The 20,571-nt window shown below is 48.9% G+C and overlaps 1 protein-coding gene across 1 annotated transcript; it reads right to left on the bottom strand.

The window, feature by feature from the left end:
• Positions 1-1,869: 1,869 nt before the first annotated feature.
• On the bottom strand, positions 1,870-18,863 carry lrrc9 (leucine rich repeat containing 9). The gene is made up of 31 exons (XM_030357128.1): positions 18,764-18,863; positions 18,288-18,506; positions 18,053-18,193; positions 17,878-17,941; positions 17,709-17,779; positions 16,469-16,651; positions 15,601-15,756; positions 15,235-15,527; positions 14,835-14,966; positions 14,519-14,695; positions 14,278-14,389; positions 14,073-14,190; positions 13,571-13,699; positions 13,396-13,475; positions 13,152-13,310; positions 12,808-12,927; positions 12,332-12,523; positions 11,873-11,998; positions 11,440-11,580; positions 10,777-10,954; positions 10,276-10,496; positions 9,983-10,105; positions 9,751-9,881; positions 9,499-9,607; positions 9,273-9,412; positions 8,128-8,264; positions 7,229-7,446; positions 6,021-6,089; positions 4,923-5,045; positions 3,355-3,520; positions 1,870-3,070 (listed from the first exon to the last, which is right to left on the bottom strand). Exons 1-31 carry the CDS (start codon positions 18,821-18,823, stop codon positions 2,832-2,834), a joined length of 4,527 nt encoding a protein of 1,508 aa, XP_030212988.1. The 5' UTR covers positions 18,824-18,863; the 3' UTR covers positions 1,870-2,831.
• Positions 18,864-20,571: the final 1,708 nt, after the last annotated feature.

Here is a 20,571-nt window from a genome sequence, read left to right as displayed (position 1 = left end):
ATTTTTCTCCAGGACTGACTTAGGACATAATACACACCTTTTGAATACCATAATTTACATTTAGATGATAACAGATAATTGGTCCCCCTCCCATTTTAACAACAGCACCTCAGCGATGGATTAACACAACCGAATCGCTTAAAAAAAACACACACGCAAGATGGGGATTGCGGTTCTGTACAGCATGATAAGCAGCATGGATAACTTAACTTGAGCTTGACCACAAACATAAATCCATGTCTCATCTGACTCATTCCCCCCCCCTCAACCTCCGCCCTCCATGCGCTCGAACCTGTGTGGACAGCACAGAGTTCACGCTCCATTCAGCAATTATTCACACAGTCCTGGACTAATGGGGCTCCTCTGGATGCACACACACACACACACACACACACACACACACACACACACACACACACACACACACACACACACACACACACACACACACACACACACACAGCAGAGTGGAGAGTCAGTGGACCAACAGTAACGGCCCTATACAGACCATGTGGTTGTTAGTGTGTGTGTGTGTGTGTGTGTGTGTGTGTGTGTGTGTGTGTGTGTGTGTGTGTGTGTGTGTGTGTGTGTGTGTGTGTGTATGTGTGTGTGTGTGTGTGTGTGTGTGTGTGTGTGTGTGTGTGTGTGTGTGTGTGTGTGTGTGTGTATGATGCGGGATCATCTTCAACTGCTTCACAACAAGCACAAACATGCCCAATGACGGTTGCAGATCTCTCTCTCTCTCTCTCTCTCTCTCTCTCTCTCTCTCTCTCTCTCTCTCTCTCTCTCTCTCTCTCTCTCTCTCTCTCTCTCTCTCTCTCTCTCGTTCTCACTTCCTCCCTCCCAGCCTAGGCTCCATATCAGGCAGATGAAAACATAACCTGTCACATTCCATCCCATTAAACCAGCTATGAACCATGTGCTCTATCACAAGGGGGTGGATTGGGTGAGGAGGGGAGAGAGAAAAGGCAACGCAAGAGAGAAAGTAAAAACAAGAGAAAGAGCAAGGGAGGGGAAAATGGAAGTCAAGTGCATCTGGGCTCACTCAAGGCTGATGCATTATTCACCATCTTTATGCTAATGTTTTCTTAATGCTAAAAATACTGACAGATATAGGCCTATGCAGAGCCAACACACCGTATCAATGATCATGACCTGTGCAGAGGAAAATACATGCATCAGTAGGGGGAGGTTTACATTTTGGACACGGTATACTAAAATGAAACGTAAAATGAAAAGTGAAATCCTCTTTTAATATATGTAGTGCATTAGAGCGTTCCTGTGGCTGAGCCCCCCAGCCCGACTCTGTGTATTACAGCCTCGTGCTCTGAGCCCATCAGCTGCCATTTGATGTCAGGCACAGCAAGGTAATGACACAGACCCACTCACGCAGTCATTAGCCCTGCTTAATGCTGGGCGTTAACGCAAATGAAGCAAAGTTAAGTGCAGGCATTAGAGGAGCTTGGCCGGGCCAGCCTTTTATTTTGACAACTGTTGGCTACTTAACCAAGACATGGCTTGGAAGGTTGGAAGCATAGCATGGGACTCATACAAACATAGATGAACATACAGTATGTTGTGATTATATATACTGCCACTACTGAATATAATGCAAGGAACCGAATGTCTAAATAGAGCGACAGCGGCAGAGCGCACAGAGCACCGGGGACCCCTAGTGGTCATAAACACAGGTCATCTTCCCAGGCTGTTCAAAATGCAGAGCGAACATTTGTAGGATTGCTTTGTTCAAAAAATTTAATTTAGAATTTTTTGAAAAAAGTGTCCCCGCTTATGAGAATTCATGCAAAGTTATGAATGCCTTTATAGGTTGCATAACAATGGATTCCACACAAGGTACAAAGCTGAATGAACGTTGGGGTGTAAATGCATAAGGATGAGCAAATACATTTATTCAAGTATTATGAGTCAACTGAGTCATCATGTGTGTCATCTGGTTTACTCTGGTTTTATCCAGTTTAGCAACAATATCGTTTGCCATAGCAACCTCAAATTGCCTTTATTGAAAAATAAAGCAAAGGTGGGTGAATCATTCATTTTTCAAATTAACACTATATTAAATCCATAGAACGTGTAATCTATGAGTAGATTATAAAATTCTACCGATGATAGTTATTGCATCCCGTTAACGGGGAGGAAGTACATGTCAGGCTTTAGGCAAAGAGGCCAGCAGGCTGGAGTCCACAATCTCTGCAACCCATTTGGACCGCTGTCAACCACACTGCTGCATCTCTTTCTGCGTGACTGCAGATTATTGTCCACAGAGAGGTGTGCTAAAGCTGGATTAACTACTCGTTGCGGATCCATTTGACCGGACGGTTGCGATGCCAGACCCACGCGCCTCTGCATCTGTGGGTGTTAGTATTTGGTTTCGGGGGGGGGACGGACATGACACCAAAAAACCTCTCATCCTCAGATTACAGTGGTTAGCCATCCATATATTTGGACAGAAAAATCTGTCATGAGACACATAAAAAACACTGTACTAGATACCTGGCCAGGCAAGTGGGCCGCTTTGTTTCCCTCAAAGCAAGGTTGTGGTGGTTCAAAAGGTAATTCAGTGAAGATAAATCCACTGTTAGTGGATTCAAATCCTCCAAAAGAAATGTATTGATAGTTTTTCAATCAAATATCAGACACAGTAAGAAAGAGAAGTGGTGGCATGGTGGTGTAGGGAGGGTGGAGGTGGCTGGAGCTGCTCTGAACTCGCTACATCAGGTCACCCACTTCTGAACAGCGCGTATTTCCAAGGTCAAGGTTTATGTGCGCTGCTATTCGGGAATCTGAAAGGAAACATGAGGATGAAACGAGGATCATCTAATCAAACCAAACAACGTCAGAGGTCTGAAACTAGCCCTATTGGGCCTGAAGGTACAGAGAGGTGTGTACTTTAGGGGGCTGGGGGAGTCTTCCAGACTGGGGCAGATGAGCAGGAGTCTGTTCCCTTCTGGAGGCAGACCCGGGTTGGGGAGGCCGCTCCCGTTCCTTCTAACGGGCCGGGACAACGTCTCCACCTGGCTGCCGCGAGCTCCCATGGTCCTCTGCTTCTTATCTGACATGGAGAATCAAAACAGAGAGAATGTCGAGGACGGCCGAGAGCACGGGATCACAAATATATTCAACTCTATTTACAACTCTGGCATGTAGATGAACTAAAGAAAACATACCTCTTCTTCACATAATGTTAAGCTATATTTTCCTTAAAATTCTAGTGGATATCTGGAACATTCCAATGCATTGGTCCTAGAGACACCAAACACTTGTTTTGCTTGTAAATATTGCTTCTATCATCTTATGTCTTTACACTGAGAGGGCCTACACATGATGGACGCTCACGGCTGGACGATGTGTCCTGGGTTTGGCCATCATCTAGGTTACCCGGGAGCAGGCCGTCATGGCCGGGGAAGTTCTGCAGCCCCATGAGGGGCGCGGCCCGCGGCACCAGCGGCCGCAGCCCCGCTGCGCTCATCTCCCCAGAGAGGGGAAGGACCGTTCCGGGACACTGTGGTGGCACGGCCGGCACGGGACGGGGACCGAGTGGAGATGAGACAAGAGCGCAGAGCTGGGGTTAAGATCACATAAGCAGATACTGCCCCTGGGTCATGAGCTGCCGGTCAGGGATAGATCTCGCTGGCTTCCTGTTGTATAAATCCTGTTTGCTCGACATCTTGCGTTGTCGTCATGTCTCTGTGTCTCAGCTGAACCAACAAGCCTGGGAAGATGAAGGAACTGCTGTTTTGTGCTCAGGTTGTGAAACTTATCTGGGGAACAATCATGTGTGAGAGTGGGCCCGAAACAGGCTGGGGGGCGTGGGCCCACTCTCTGTGTTGTTGATGTTGGGAATGAGATGGGATGTGCACTCGGTCCCATATCTGCTATTAACTAGCAGCGGGAGGGGGGGGGGGGGGGGGGGCGCGCTGACCCGGCTAATAGGGGCTAAAGCCACTGGTGCATTATCGCCCGGGCACATTTCATCTAATCAGCAGGATGAAGCCGGCAGCGGGCTTAGGCTGTGTTTTAATTCAGAGCAGCACTATCTCACTCACTCACTCTCTCACTCTCTCTCTCTCTCTCTCTCTCTCTCTCTCTCACTCTCTCTCTCTCTCTCTCTCTCTCTCTCTCTCTCTCTCTCTCTCTCTCTCTCTCTCTCTCTCTCTCTCTCTCTCTCTCTCTCTCTCTCTCTCTCTCTCACTCTCTCTCACTCTCTCTCTCTCTCTCTCTCTCTCTCTCTCTCTCTCTCTCTCTCTCTCTCTCTCTCTCTCTCTCTCTCTCTCTCTCTCTCTCTCTCTCTCTCTCTCTCTCTCTCTCTCTCTCTCTCACTCTCTCTCTCTCTCTCTCTCTCTCTCTCTCTCTCTCTCTCTCTCTCTCTCTCTCTCTCTCTACGTTGAAATGAAATCAGTCCAACCAACAGACTTTGATCCATGATGGGACTTTCTGCTGCTTTATTAATATGTGCGGTTCTGTTTGCTGTTGTCCTCCTGACTGCGAGTGGTTTTAGTCGGATAGCATTACACATGATCAGGCCCATTAAGGGCTTTCACATCAGTGAGGTCTGCCCGGGTTTTAGGTCAGTCATATAAGAGAGCAGATCAGAGCTTCATTACGTTGTGTCTGCTTATGGCAGAGCTGGCCCTTTTTAATACCATCAAAAGATAAACATAGTGAACGATCCATGCTGCGCTCCTCATGCATTGGTTTTAAAGCACAGGGTCTCGCTTTATCTTCCTCACCACGCTTCAATTTTCTTTCATACAAAGGACGATTGTATGTTTTTATGGATCCCTTATTTCACTTTGTGGGTATTATAGTATAATAACAAACCAAAGGTGTATGAATAACTAGGGTTCTATGAATTCAGTTTTATTAACACAGCGCCTCTAGCAAAGCCTATAAATTTGTGATACCGCTGGGACTGCAGAGAGCTCCGCCCTGGTCCTCTCTTCCACGGTCACCGGCTCTCCATCCAGGACCTGCAGGTCCGGGAGACGCAGGAGTACCGTTGGCCTGTGGAGAGACCGCCGGGCCACCTGGACAACACACACACACACACACACACACACACACACACACACACACACACACACACACACACACACACACACACACACACACACACACACACACACACACACACACACACGGGTCAGGATCTGAGGTCTATCCGGTGACATCTGGTTTGAGTCTCATGGTATGTGTCCCCCCCCCCCCCTCGGGACCCTGGTCCCCAACAGTAATCCCACTGAACCGGCTGATAGCTGAAAGCGGCTAACAGCGGCTATCAGCTATCCTCCCCAGCCCCACCCACGGTGACCTCCGGCCAGGGCGATGATCCAATCAAGGCGACTCGTGTGTGTCATCATCACAGGTGTACCGCCGTGACACGAGAAGGTGACCTGTCTGAGGGGAGACGGGGCATGAGGCCGAGAGTCCACCAGGGTGACAGCAGGAGGTGTTGTCCCCAGTGTGGCCGTTAGCCGACAGACCCTGGCAGGATTAGGGGTATGGGGGTTGCTATAGGGGGAACCAGGCATCACCATCTGAGCCCTGTGGGTTCTCGTGTCGCCGGCCAGGAGCTTTGCCCGGGGCCCCCGGCGGCCCAGGAGGGCCAGATGGTCGCTCCGCCCCGACCAACGGGCCCCAGCGATGCGGCTCGCGGCCAATCGGTCGACGGATTTGTCCGTGATGCCGGCGGGAGCAGACGGCCCGTCGTGTAATCACTTAATTTAGAAACGGAGAGCGTGCCGTGTGTGAGAGAGAGAGAGAGAGAGCCTGATGCACTCCGGACGGGTGGAGGAGGGACGGACACGAAGCCGCTCCTTGGTCCTCCACCAGAAGTTATGTTGTGTCCACCATGAGCGGTCGGCCACATGATTAAAGGGATAACATGCATATGACTTGTTAACGTTATGCAATGTTTTAATCGCAGATAATCTATATCAGTTCTCAAACCGCCGGGCGTATTAATGTGAGCTTTGCGGTACACAAACGTCAGTCCTACTCACCGGGTTGCCATTCACAGACAGCTCGATCAAGGACGGCAGGACTTCCAGCTTGTGCAACTCTGAGATATCCTATGAGAAGACAACAGATGCAGAAGATGAAATGAAAGAGTAGTTATGAATCACAAGCGAGGCCCTGTCCCCCCTGGGTCCCCGCGCTGCTCACCATGGAGGTGTGTGCGTGGACGGACATGCCTGCATTGTTTGGGTGTGGTGGGGGGGGGGGGGGGGGGGGGGGGGGCGGATTCAATGGGGGGCCCCCGGTAATCTGAAGGGAAGGTGTGGGTGCACACAGGGGGTCCCGCCCGGCTCCGCCCCCTCCCCTGGACCCCGATGAGCGACGGGGGTGAGGCGGGGTGGGCGCCGCTATAGGAGTGATTTCTGTGTTTCTTGTATTAATTGAAAGCCCCTCAAGGACCATCATTAGTGAATCCAGGGAGTGTCGACGGCAGGAAGTGCAAATCACTCGCCCGGGGTGAGAAGGCAAGAGACGGAGAAGATGATTACATGTTGCCTTGATTGTCCCCCTGTGTCCTCACACAACGTCTGACCTTCAATCAAAGTTGATTCTACTTAATGCGGCCCCCCCCATGCATACCACCATGCGGTGATAATGACACATGATTACTATATTCCACGCTGCAGTTTGCAAACAGAAAAGGAATAAGTAATACACCCACGGCTTGAGTGGAACACATTCTTAAACAGGGCACACATTTTGCATATGATTGAAGCAGCGGGTGGTCGTCGGGTTAATCAGTTTCTATAGACACACACACACCAAGGAATAAGTGGGGGGGAAAGGCTGACTGTGACCTCGTTGGCCTCATCAGGAAATCAGCATTGTGTGAGGGCTGCCTCTAGGGTGTGGGGGCTTCTTCTACAGAGTGAGGGCTTCTTCTACAGAGTGAGGGCTTCTTCTACAGAGTGAGGGCTTCTTCTACAGAGTGAGGGCTTCTTCTACAGAGTGAGGGCTTCTTCTACAGAGTGAGGGCTTCTTCTATGGTGTGGGGGCTTCTCCTACAGAGTGAGGGCTTCTTCTACAGAGTGAGGGCTTCTTCTATGGTGTGGGGGCTTCTTCTACAGAGTGAGGGCTTCTTCTATGGTGTGAGGGCTTCCTCTACAGTGTGAGGGCTTCTGCGTGCGGCTGCACTGGTCAGAGATCGGTCCTCCAGAGGAGGACCAGGAAGTAGAAAAGTGAAGAGGCCCACCTGTAGCTTGTTCATGGCGAGGAACAGCTGGCGGAGCTGCACCAGCGGCTCCAGGTGGCTGAGCTCGCGCAGGCGGTTCTGCGCCAAGGACAGCTCCAGCAGGAGGCTCTGACCCACCAGGGAGCTCTCCCCCAGGGCCTTGATGCGGTTGCGGTCCAGGACCAGGGCTCTCAGCCGGGTCAGTCCCTCCAGGCCTTCCACCTGGCTAATGTCATTCTCTGCAGACGGGAGAGTGAGTTTGTGCGTGTGTGTGTGTGTGTGTGTGTGTGTGTGTGTGTGTGTGTGTGTGTGTGTGTGTGAGGGTGTGTGTGTGTGTGGGGGGGGGGGGGGGCAGGAAACACGGTCAAAGTAGTTGGGAAAATATAAGTTGTCGTCAGGAAATGGGGGAGATTGAGGTGGAATCTTGGTTAAGTCATCTGGAACATTGCGTTTGTGAAGGAAAGTGGAGCCGGTGGGAAATTGTCACAGGTTTTGAGGTAATAAACAACATGGGATCCTCTTTGTGCTTTTTCCATCCCTCCCAAGATTGAAATAGGCATTTTCAAAAGATGTTTAAGAAAAGAAGTGCAGCCAAACAAGTGAGGTCAGCTCAATCGACAAAACACATGGCAGGATAAAGGCACACACAATCAGACCCCCTGCAAGGCAATTGAAAACAAAGTGTGTAATACTTTTCACCCAGCTCTCCGTCCACCTGGGCTAGATGTCTAAAGGGGAATACACTCTCTCTGTGTTTGCCTTTTAACAGCCTCCGACACACACACACACAGACAAACACACACACACACAAATGACTTTATTTTTTCTACAGGCTTTGTAAAGAAGGAAGGATGTGTTTGTATGTGTGTGTGGGGGTGGGGCTGGGAGGGGGTGGGTGCTGGCACATCACCCATACGCACCTTGAAGAAAGAGTGCTTTGAGATTGGTGAGCCTGCTGAGCTGCAGATTGGCCATGTTGGAGATGCCATTGTGGCTGAGATGCAGCACCTCCAGGCTGGCCATCAGCGGCTCCAGGCCTCCAGGCGCCAGCGCCTCCCTTTGACCCAGCAACAGAGAGAGGAGAGGGGGCGTTTGTTTCCTGGTCTGTCTGGGGCTAAATGGCTGGACCTCAGAAGTGGCAAAGGAACTTAACTCAAGGCAATCACAGGCGAGGGCTCGTTGGTTATTGCTTTTTAACGATGCACGGGGAACGGCAGTGGCGGTTGCAGAAGCGCATTCGAGACGCCGTGAATAAACGCTCTTGAGAAATGACTAGCGGTGATGTAATTGCTATGATCGGTGTATTGCTTTTTTATCACTGCTCTATTTACTTACTTAGGTTTTTCTTTTTGGGACAGATTCTCCTGCTGGCGGAATGCTTTTAGGTTGGGATTACTCATGTATATGCCTGCAGGCTTAAAGGCTGATCCACTGGGGCCCGTATACTGGTCTCTTTAATCATATTTGGATATAGCAATATTAATGCTGCTTCTAATTTTACATAAATCAAAGAAAATAATCCAATAAATACTTATTTTAAACATTGAGGTTGCGGCTTTCAACCCTCGGTGCAATCAGCTCACAAAGGGCACTTTATACTCTTGAGGTCTAAAAGTCTTCGGTGAACATGATACTGTTATAAATATTCCCTGGCTCGGATACTAAGCGTGCATTCGTGGCTGTGTGGCGTGATTGGGGCTCTGTGGGCGATGAGGCTTCTTAGAGCATGGAAGCCCAATGACGCTGCAGTGTTTCAGCCCAGCAGACATCCTGACCTCCACCACAACACAACGTCCTCCTGATAATATGCAGAGTGGTTATTTGTTCGGCCCAGAGAGAAATGACAGAGGGGCACCTCGACAAAAAGGACAACTACTCAGGGCCTCTGCAGCCACCCAGCACCTAACGCTGTCCCCACCGCTGAGCACAGGCCAACACTGCCCCCCAATGGTGAAGCTTTGCCAATTCAAACGGCTCATTTACAATTTACATTTGGTGGTCGACGGAAATTGCTGGTGAAATGAGACAGTGTGCTAGGTTGTGTGTGAGCTCGTGCTGCGCTGACCTGCTTCCCTTGTTCGGGTCTGGCCGGCCATAGCCACTGGAGGTCACCTTGCGGTGCAGCAGCTGTCTCTTGGTCAGGTGGCCCTTGCTCTTCTGTCGGGGCAGGATGGACTCGATGTGGTTGTGGTTCAGACACAGAGCCTGCAGGTGAGAGAAAGACCCTCAGGCGCGTGTCTCCCGGGCCAACCCTCGAGTGGACCAGCCCCAGCTGCGGCGCGGGACCGTACCGTGACGTTGGGCAGGTAGACCAGGCCGGAGAACGAGGTGAGGTTGTTGTTGTCCAGGTTCACGCTGCACAGGTTGAGGAAGAGGTCAGTTGGGGTCAGATCCACCATCCTGCACACAGAAGCAGAGAATACAAAAAAAGCACGGGTAATGTATTCGTTGGCCTCAATTTGAGTTACAGCTCACTAAAGATACTGCTACAATATGCGTTCCACATTCATGTGATTCAACCAGCCCCCGAGAGGTGGGCTCACCTGATGGAGCAGGCCTGCATCCTGAGGACCCTCACGTCCGAGTACCTGGAGTGACCCAGCTTCTCCGCCACCATGTCCGGCAACAGGCGGCCGCTGAACACGTCCTTGGCGTTCTTAGACTCGGTCACTTCCTGTGCAGAAAGGTAGATATCCCCTCTGTTACGTCACCATAGAAACTCAGGTGAAGACATTGGGGGGGGGGGGGGGGGAGAGCTGGAGAAGACACACCTACCACTCCGACCCCATCCAGGGCTTTGAGGGCCGGCAGCTGGAAGACAACGTACATCCTGTAGTTCTCCAGCTTGTCCACTAGGGGGTTCCCGTGGAGCTCAAGGATGATGAGGTGAGACAGGGCCTGGATGAAGAGCGGTGAAGTCCAACCCAGGATTAAAAGTTAGCAGGCGTCATTTGACAACAGAGCTATGAGGAAGGGAATCTCACTGTTCTTCCTTCAATCTTTAATACTATAGCACATTTCGACATTCATTCGACGGTTTCAGAGCGATCAATATGAGTGTGGTTCACCTTCAGATGGAAGATGTCTCTGGTGGTGGCGATGAGGTTATTGCCGATGTACAGCTCTAGGAGCGAGCGAGCCCGCTGGATCCCGTGCATGGAGGCGATGTGGTTGTCCTCCACGGACAGGAAGTGCAGGTTGGGCAGGCGCTCCAGGCCGAAGGCGTCCAGACAGTGCAGCTGGTTTCCGTTCAGGCTCAGTTTGACCAGACGACGCAGTGGAGACAAACCTCACGGGAGAAAAAGGACACTTCGATAAAACCCTGCTGAAAGGGTAATGGTGGATGCAGAGGTGTGTGTGTGTGTGTGTGTGTGTCTCTCTCTTTGTCTGTGCGTGTGTGTGTGTGTGTGTGTGTGTGTGCGTGTCTGTGTCTGTGTGTGCATGTGTGTGTATGTGCTTTACAGCGTTTCATGTTCCTCTCTGTCAATCAGCCAAGCAGTCCTTCAGGTTCTCCTGACACGTGACCCTCCGTCTCGCTCTGCGTCGGTGAACGTGACGGTGAAACTCACCGTCCATGCTGGAGATGGCGTTGTGGTTCAGGGAGAGTTCCTCCAGGGCCAGGCAGTTCTCCAGGCCCTCCAGATGGCTGAGGTCGTTGTCGTTGAACGAGGCCCACCGGAGGTTGACCAGCTTATCCAGGTTAGCCAGCCTGGAGATGCCCAGCCCGTCTAGGGACAGGGCTGTGATCTGTGGACGATACGTAGCGCTGATCTCCTGTCATACTCTGGGTTACTGACTGGGCTCACCTAGGAACGGAGACGTGTACGTGATCAAGGTTCCGGATACATCTGTCCACACTAGCGTGGCAAATTTAGCCGGATCACAAACAAGAAGCAATGCAACGCCATGGAATAAAAAACATACTGAAGTTGCTAGGAATTTAGGTAGCCTGGCGTGTGTGCATATGCATATGTGTGTGTGAGAGTGAGACTATGCATATGTGTGTGTGTGAGTGTGGGTGTGTGTATACGTGTGTATAAGTGTTCATAACTGTGTATAAGTGTATGTGTGTGCGTGTGTATAAGTTTAATAATGTAAGTATGTGAGTGACTGAGTGTGAGTGTGATTGTGCGGTGTGTGTGTGTGTGTGTGTGTGTGTGTGTGTGTGTGTGTGTGTGTGTGTGTGTGTGTGTGTGTGTGTGTGTGTGTGTGCGTGTGTGTGTGCAGCCTACCATGGCGGTCCAGCCTGGTTCAGGGGTGGCGTGGGGGGGCCAGGGGGCCGGGCTGAGCTGCACCAGTAGCTGGGCGGTGGACAGCAGGCTCAGGCTGCGGGGACACTCACAGGCCGTACCGGAGTGGGTCAGCAGAGAAGCCTGGGGGCCGCACAGAGTCACTGAGTCTCATGTGTCCAACATCGGCAAACAGCATGAACCTCGAATACAAAATGGCAACACATAAATTAATACTCTTTTCTCGTTTCCCCTAGACTTCCGAGTTCCCATTTAAATAATGTCTAAAATAAATTAGAAAATTGTAGCACTGCTGACATCAATGCCATGTGATGTCCTGATGATTGACCAAGTGAAATTTGACTAAGAAGCTGAGCTGTGTCCCGCTGCGTTCGTCAGGATGTTGTCATGTTGTAATGCATCGACTCCGCTGAACCTGTGTGATCCTTGAGCTGGCGGTGGTCTGCGCAGCTGCAGCCACCTCTTCCTCTGAGACCGGGACCTGGTCCAGGTGGGTGAGGGTCCCCAGGCGGCCAACAATGGTGGCCCTCACAGAGTCGGGCTGTGCACAAAAAACGACAGAAATCCAAACCTTGGTCCAGGAGGGCAAACATCATAAAGGGTTAGGGTTAGACGAGCTATCGCCTCAAATGGATGGTAAAAGTTTAGACTTTGGCTCCTCCAAAACCCCTTCTACAGCCATTAAATTCAAATTAAATGAATTAAATGTATTTGTATAGCCCTTAATCAGAGGTACAGTCTCAAAGAGCATAACAGGCCATCTATTTACGACACACCCCTGACCCTAGCCCCCCAGAGGGCAAGAGAAACCTCCCTTCATGCACCCCTATTTATTGAAGGAGGGTCCCGGTGGCCTGGCCGCGGCGAGCCGTACCCGGGTCCAGGGGTTGTGGCGGGCGTCCAGCCTCAGCAGAGCCGCGGCGTGCTTCCTCAGCACGGCGGCCTCGTCCCTCGCCCTGCTCAGCCGGTTCCAGCGCACGTCCAGCGTCCTCAGCCCGCCCAGACCCCTCCAGCCCTCCAGGGAGGCGATGTGGTTGTAGCTGGCGTCCAGGAACTCCAGGTTGGGCTGGGGAGACGCACACAGAGCCCGTGCACATCAGTTCACCGCTGACTAACCACTGAGTCGTTCAGCTCGACGGTAGAATCACTGAAGGGTGAGGGATCAATGACGACATCCAACTATGAGGGATTATAACTATAAAAGGGATTATGTGGAAGTTGCTTCCGGACCCTCGCTCGTCGGGTTGGCTCAGCGTAAACTAGGCTGTGGCGTGCTTTCTGGCGTGCTGGCACATTAAGTGCCTTCTCCTCATGGATAATGAAGGAGCCCGCTCTGCTTTTGAGTCTGACCATGTGGGAGATGTCGTCCAGCCGTGTGATCTCGTTGAAGCTGATGGTCAGGTGACGCAGGGCGCGGAGGCCAGAGAGCTCCTTCAGCTTGGACAGACCGCTGCCGTGCAGGTTCAGCACCTGGTGGGGCAGACAGTGATCCAGACATTCAGGGGAGGAGGAGCAGCCAGTGGGTGTGTGTGTGTGTGTGTGTGTGTGTGTGTGTGTGTGTGTGTGTGTGTGTGTGTGTGTGTGTGTGTGTGTGTGTGTGTGTGTGTGTGTGTGTGTGTGTGTGTGTGCGCCTATAGCCAACGCAGCGGTGAGCCAGCTACATCCTGTGAGAATGAACCCCTATCCACGCTCACGGTGATCTGACTGAGGGTGTTGACCCTGGCCGACTGCAGCAGGGTGCCCTCGTCCAGACCGGTCATCCGGGGGCGTGGCTTCAGGAACGGCTCCATGCTGAGGAGCTCCAGAAGAGGGGGGTGGTCTACCAAAGGAGAGAGGGCCGGGAGAGCCCCCTGCTGGGAAGCACACAGGAACACGTCAGACGTTTAGGAGCAGGTATTCCCAGGATTTTAGTCTCTTTTTATTTAGGATGTCCCTCACCTCTGTGACATATTCAAAGTAAACAATGTACTCTGGCAAGACCAGCTCATGGTCGAACACAAACCACTGGCTGGGTCCGTCTAAGAGACGACAGAGAGCAGAGCAGCAATGACACCAGCGAGTATCATTTGGAGGATTTAGAAAATTAGAAACATTTGAGGTGACTTGTCTGCACCTCGGTGGGACCTGACCCCGAGCTCTGTACCCATGTTGCGGTACACCGAGTCGGCTTTGGGGTCCACGGGCACGCCCTCTCGGAGGTGGACGCTGCGGCCAAGAAACACTTTGGAGACGATCACGTGACCTACGACGTTAAAGAGAAGATCCACTTTGGTTAGGTTCAGTAAAAATACGAAACCAAAGGTCAGACGGCATGTGGCATCGAACGGCATCAAAGATAGAGCGGGTTGGCTGGTAACCGAAAGGTTGCTGGTTCGATCCCCGGCTCCTCCTAGCGGGAGGGTGTCGAGGTGTCCTTGAGCAAGACACCTCACCCTAACTACTTCAAACGAGCTAGCTGTCGCCTGGCATGGTTGACACCGCCGTCGGTGTGTTAAAGGTGTATGAATGTGTGCATGAATGGGTGAATATTATATAATATAATATTATAAAGCGCTTTGAGTGGCCAGAAAAGTGCTGTATAAATGCAGTCCATTCGTTGCAGAGGGGGCACCGACCCTGAGTGAAGGGCAGAGGGAAGCTACGGGGGACCTGACGTAAGGCGTGCTCCAGCCTGGGTGCGTCTGCCACGTTCAGGCTGTTGGACAGAGGCACGGCACACTCTCTCCCCAGCGCCTGGTGGATACAGACCGGAAGGAGAGCGTCGTCTACAGCTCACACCTCAACAACCGTGAAACGTTGCAGTGGCGAGGGGAAACACACCTCTGCGCTTAGGAAACCTTCCTCCAGGATTTGCAGCATTTCATTCTCCTCGCTGGGTCTCTCCGGGTCAGGAACATAGAACAGGTACTCCAGCCAGCGCTTGTAGTTCTCCCTGAGAAACGTCAAGACCCAAACATGCCTCAGTGAGTGACACAAGGTCTTCTGAGGGGCGTTCATCGATAGAGAAGACATTGTAACGCGGGACGATCTGGTGATCAGATCTCAGCCCTGATCCACTCACGGTGAGCAGAACGGGGACTCGTCAGCCAACCGCAAGCTGAGTTTCTCCTCAAAGCGCAGCCTCAGAGCGCGGTTGTGCACGCGGGTCATGCTGGTGATCCGGAGGCCGGTGACGCCGTGGGCCTTGAGGTCCCCCACGGAGAACCTGGACTGGATAAGGCCCTGGCAGGACGCAAACCTGAGCAGTCCAACCACATGAGTTCCACCAAATCAATCAAGCAGTAATACTTGATTTTGTTGATTGATTGTTACACCAAGCATAAAACATCACATTGATTATTTGATTTATTTCATCAGTGGCAGAACCAGAAGAGTACCAGGGATCTCTGGGGCAGCCGTCCTCAAAGCGAATGTTCCCCACAGTCTGGAGCTCCATCAACAGGAAGTGGACCGTGCACTCCTTCCGGTGAGTGGCCTGGGATAACTCCTGCTTGTACCAGGCCTCGATTCTGCAGCAGAGATGTAGAGCACGTATTATATGTTTACATCTACAAAATATTGATGGACTACATTATAAGACATAGACATAATTTGCATAAATAAGACATGAACTGTATCCACATGTATTCTAATAATTATTTTTGCAGGTTTATCATTTGTAATTTGTTTCTATTTTATTACACTACTGCCCCATACTTACTGCTGTAGCCCCCACATTTTCTGACCTGATACATCATTATGCATCTGGATCTATTCCCTGACACCCATAATGCTCACTCTTCCAGCCTCCGTTCACACTGCTCCACGCGTTGGCCCAGCGCCCCCATCTTAGTCTGTATCAGGTGCTCCACCGGGGAGTCCCTGCTGGAGTCCGTAGAAGACCCCGCCTCCTCCCCTGAGTCCTCCTCCTCCCCTGGGTCCTGGGTCCCGGCGGGGGGCGACGGTGCTCGGACCGCCCAGGGGAGGGGCGGCCTCGCTCCGTGTTCCTGGACCTCAGACAGAGACCTCTCCAGCTGAGGGTAAGGAGCGCCAGCAGTGGGGTTAGCTGAGAGGTGGAACACCGTCTCCCACTGAGGCTCAAATAGAAGCTGAGCATTTTGTTTGAAAGCTCAATGCTCGACGGTGCCAGGACGGAGGTCATACATCTTTGATGGCGCGGCCGCACGCTCTGATCTGCTCCACGGGGGGCTTCCATAGGGCCTCCTTCTGCTCCGTCAGCCGGTGCCCCGTCTCCCTAAGGTTCTTCTGGGCCGTGTGCACACGCATGTTGTAGTACATCATCTTCTTCATCACCGTCGTCTGGGGGAGGGCATGGAGGGAAACGGCATGCAGTCGAACCAAAAATAAAAACTCATTAATATTGAATGACTTTTCTAAAAAAGAAAAACCTTGTCGGATACCACTATCGTGTCTGTGTGCCATTTAATAAAACAACCGTACGATCGATCGCTTCAGGTTGGAGACGATAGAACTTCGATACTATGATACAACTATAATGAAGTCATAAATATTGTATATGAATTGGAATAGTAAAAGGGAGACAGACAGTGAACAAGAGAGAGTGAGAATCAAACATAGAAACAGAGCTCAAGAACACAAGACAGGGAGAGAGAGAGAGAGAGAGAGAGAGAGAGAGAGAGAGAGAAAGAGAGAGAGAGAGAGAGAGAGAGAGAGAGAGAGAGAGAGAGAGAGAGAGAGAGAGAGAGAGAGAGAGAGAGAGAGAGCCAGAGAGCCAGAGAGCCAGAGAGCCAGAGAGCCAGAGAGCCAGAGAGAGAGCCAGAGAACCAAACAGAGCAACAGAGCTAAAGAACACATAACAGGGAGAGAAAGAGAGAGAGAGATAGAAAGATCGAGAGAACCAAACAGAGCAACAGAGATAAAGACATGGAGAGAGAGAGCAAAAGAGAGAGAGAGCGAGGGAGAGAGAGAGCGAGAGAGAGAGATAGAGAGAGAGAGAGATAGAGAGAGAGAGAGCGCGCGCGAGAGAAACTAAAGGAAGTTCACTGCTTACCTCAGCAGCCTCCTTCATATGTCTACTGGATACGTTGTAGGAGTCCAGCCGCTGGAGGCCGGGCATGTGGTACAGGACATGGGTGGAGTAGTTGCAGAGCAGACACACCGGGTTGGCCACTGACTGGGAGTCCTGCAGTCCCAGGGCTTTCAGAGCGGGCAGGTGGGCCAGGAAGGTTAGCTCCTGCCGAGCGCAAAAATATTTTGTACCTCAGGTGTTTGGTTGTCACCCGAGGCCACCTTCTCTGGCTCTGAGTACAAAGAGCTGATATTTGTATTACATTCTTCAGCATTTTAATAGTGTTTTCACCTTCCTTTAAAAGGAAGGCTGGTCATCAAGTGGCGGTTTGAGTCCCAGCTCTGAGTGCTACTGGGGTTGATGCCCAGCGTGTGTTAGCATGCTGGAGCTAGAGGCCCAGCTAACCCAACCTAACCATCTCTGTGTTCTGAATGCACCATAAGAATAAGAGAGTCCTCTAAATGAGTCTGGAGCACCAAGCCCTCTAACGAAGGGAAATGGAGGATAATTTGTGTTGGAGTGGAATATTTTAGTTTGACAGTGCAGCAGAAATGTGAAAGGCTTGATTGACAGATATGTGTTTTGCATTGGAAAATATGTATTTTGAATTATATGAAAATACTATGAGTAGTGATATGTAATATTGAGGTTCTCCTTACAAAAACCAATCAATCTGCTGCATTGTGCTCGAGTGATATGCTCGAGCACAATCGAGATGCTGAAACATCTTAATGGATTATCTTCTCAGGCCGGCAGAATAATATCAGAAGCGGACATTTTGGATGGCTTTCAAAACTGAAGTATGGGTTACTATGAAAAGAAGGTCATAAGAAGATTAAAAAAAAACAGCAAATCATCTTCCTATATTGGTATAACTATATGTTGGTTCTTCCTCGGACACAGAGCTTTCGTTAAAAATATAAATATACAGTTTGTTGTGGCAAGACCCAAATCTTAAAAACATAAATCTACTAAAAGGAAAAGGACAAATTCTATATATTATAACAACAAGCTTGTTTTTCTACTTGTGGTTTTAAAGGGTTGAATGGTCCGGTAAGCCAGATAGAGGAGTTCAGAACGCTGGAGCGACCCCTGATGTTTCACAAGGTTTTTTCTAGTATACCTTTTCAGTACCAAGGCCGCTGTGAAGAATTTCTATTAAAATCTGATAAAGCCAAAATTTTACGTAAGCAATTTAAAATATGTTTTTTTCCTGACCTACCTTAAATGAGGCAATCTTGTTCCCAGATAGATTCAGATCTTCAACGTTGATATTGGGATCAAGGCTGTGCCCTTTGTAAAAATGTTGTAGAACAATTTTTTGGGTTAAATCTCTTACAGTAGATCAAATCAATTGGGAAAGAATGCCGGATACGTTTAGCTGTATTTACCTATTTTTTCAATTTTGTTGTCAGCTAGATTTAGTTCTCTGAGTTTTTGCAGAGTATTCAAACCCTTTTTATAAATCAATCAAGAGAAACATATATCATCAGCTATATGTCCAAAACGGTCCACAATTATAACATAATCAATTCTGACGGATAGATAGCAGGGCAGATGGACTACCTCAATGCAACAGATATCATTGTTGTTCAGCCATAGCACTTGCAGATTAACCTGTAACTCCAAATTCTCTATTTTACTGATTTGATTGTCGTATAGGTAGAGCTTCTCCAGCTGAAAGCAGCTCTGCAGTCCATCGATCTTCTGCAAGAAGGAGGGTTTCACATGGATGAGACTCAAACCACACAGAGCTCTTCTGTACAGTGTTATTAGCAGGGCCAATGAAACAGAGACATACCGTCAGCTGGCATTCAGCCACCCAGAGCTCCTGGAGCAGCGGGCAACCCTCCAGGCCCTGGAGGTGGCTAATGCTCTGGCTCACTATTGTGAGTTGTAAAAGCTTTGGGAAGAGCGAGAGGCCGACCATGCGGGGATAACCCGAGAAGAACACTTCCAGTGAAGCAACCGCGCTGAGATCGTCTGACATCTTCTCAAAGGAAAAGCCGTTTGCCCTACACTGTTGGAAATGCAAAGAAGTGACATTTGTTTTGTGATATAACAGACTCATACAACAGATTATATGTCAACTGATTTATCAAAAGGAAAAATACATGTATGTTATATTTTTTCTTTTTATCATGGTGTCTGCAATAGATTTGAACCTTTCTATTGATATAACAGGCTAATACAGCATTCAGAATTTATTTCTACAGCTGATATAATGTTATATTATGCATGAAAACATGAAAAAAATAAGCGTGGAATTGAACTCACCAATTGTTTAATAACCTCATCGTCAGAAATGACCTTCGGCTTTTCACTTGAGGTCATCATTTTCTGTCCTGAAATTCATGTAATGATGTCACCTTGTTGAGCTTTGTGTTGATGGAGGTTCATTAGGAGTCAGAAAACAAATTAAATATATCAGACTCTATATGTGTCCAAGCACATTTCTTTATTGTGTTTGTCTAAATATAAAACACAATAATAAATGTCATTGGTTGAATTATTAGACATACTGTTGTTAATGTTTCAGTATTAAATGGCTTGAATCAAGTGAAGGGATTTGAAAAGAGTCTAAATGGAGTAAACAATGTAAACATGCACACCATTTAAAAAAATGAAGAAATGGTGGGAAACAAATACATTTTACGAATAGCTAATGTGACAAAGATTGAATACATTTGATTTGAGATAAAATATAGACTAGCTGAGCTGTTCTGATAAAGTGTGTGTGTGTGTGTGTGTGTGTGTGTGTGTGTGTGTGTGTGTGTGTGTGTGTGTGTGTGTGTGTGTGTGTGTGTGTGTGTGTGTGTGCGTGCGTGCGTGGGTGTGTGTGTGTTAGGATAAGTATGTTATTGACCTTATTCCTTTCATTCTAGTTGATGTGACACTTCGTTTATCTAGATATCATGACGTGAAAAACTATATTTTTAAGCATTTAGCTTCTACCAGGAGTACACCAGATATGCAGCAATCACCTCTATCCATATAAACGGGGGGCCCCACAATACAAATGCCTGATAAGTATCATATTTCCAATCGATTAGTAATTTTTAAACTTGACATTGTGTTTCTAGGTTAATATTGACATTGTTAGGCTCCGCGAGGTCCGAAATGGTTCGCTTTTGTGATAGCAATAATGTGGCTATCTAAAAAAATTACCGAGGGTCAGAGAATGGGGGGATGGATCCGCTTTCCTCCCATTGACTTCCATTATAAAATAGAATGTTTTATAATGTGGAATTTAAAAGACAGTGGCCGCCTCCTTTTTGAACAGCTCTGTGTTACACCGAATTCTGCGACCCGGGCGGGGCAAAAGCGTAGCAAAAATAAAGTACAGCAAAAGTTACAAGACTGTACATTATTTTTTGTGAACGAGTGGATGAACTTCTCATTCCATAAACCATTGTGAACTTTTTCGCAATGGTTCCAACTTCCAACCCAATAGTTTTGCGCGTTTCTTGCATCTTATAACCTTTGTCATTATATTGTTTATATGGTCAATAAAAGATGTGTCATGTATTCTGTTTGTGTGTTTGTGTGTGTGTATATCTATATATCTATAGTGTATATCCTTGTCATCGACATGGTACGTTCCTTCGTTCCTGACTGCAATCACTGCAATAAAGTTACTTGTTTTTAATACATGTGAATTCAGGCTCGTGTTTACGTATTCATTCAAGTTGAATGAATACGTAATAAACACGAGGATACATAATGTTGAATGATTCAACATTATGTATTCCTGCTTTTATAGTGCCAAAATTAATTAAAAAAAGCACTGCTAGTGCTATATCCTATATTTTTACCTACCTATTTTTATCATAAATTCTATATCAACATATTTTTCAACACGTAGAGCTAATTTCCTCTAAAGCTCAAAGAACAACTCTCTAACTTTCCATTAATCTGAGGGAATCATGGTTGCCCTGTGGTAAGTGATCGAGTTCAGAAGCAGTCATCGGCGACAATACTTTCGCGGGTGCGGGTAAACGTTTCCATGGTCACAGCGAGCCCCACCAATCATAGATCTCGTTTTACACTTTAGGATTATGGTTAGTGTAGTGGTTTCAAATGAC

The sequence above is a fragment of the Gadus morhua genome, chromosome 5, assembly GCF_902167405.1.
Source record: "Gadus morhua chromosome 5, gadMor3.0, whole genome shotgun sequence".
In the NCBI taxonomy this organism is placed as follows: Eukaryota; Metazoa; Chordata; class Actinopteri; order Gadiformes; family Gadidae; genus Gadus; species Gadus morhua.
The sequence above is the reverse complement of the archived record's forward strand: the minus strand, read 5'-3'. Positions and strand labels throughout refer to the sequence as shown.

Bases quoted from the DNA above. Each gene is read 5' to 3' on its own strand.
- lrrc9 (XM_030357128.1), bottom strand. From the start codon at position 18,823: ATGATGACCTCAAGTGAAAAGCCGAAGGTCATTTCTGACGATGAGGTT. The intron at 13,476-13,570 runs GTGCAGACAAGT...GTCGTCTCTTAG, and splicing joins CGGGGTCAGGTCCCACCGAG to ACGGACCCAGCCAGTGGTTT. The intron at 6,090-7,228 runs GTGGGCCTCTTC...GTCTTCTCATAG, and splicing joins TCGCCATGAACAAGCTACAG to GATATCTCAGAGTTGCACAA.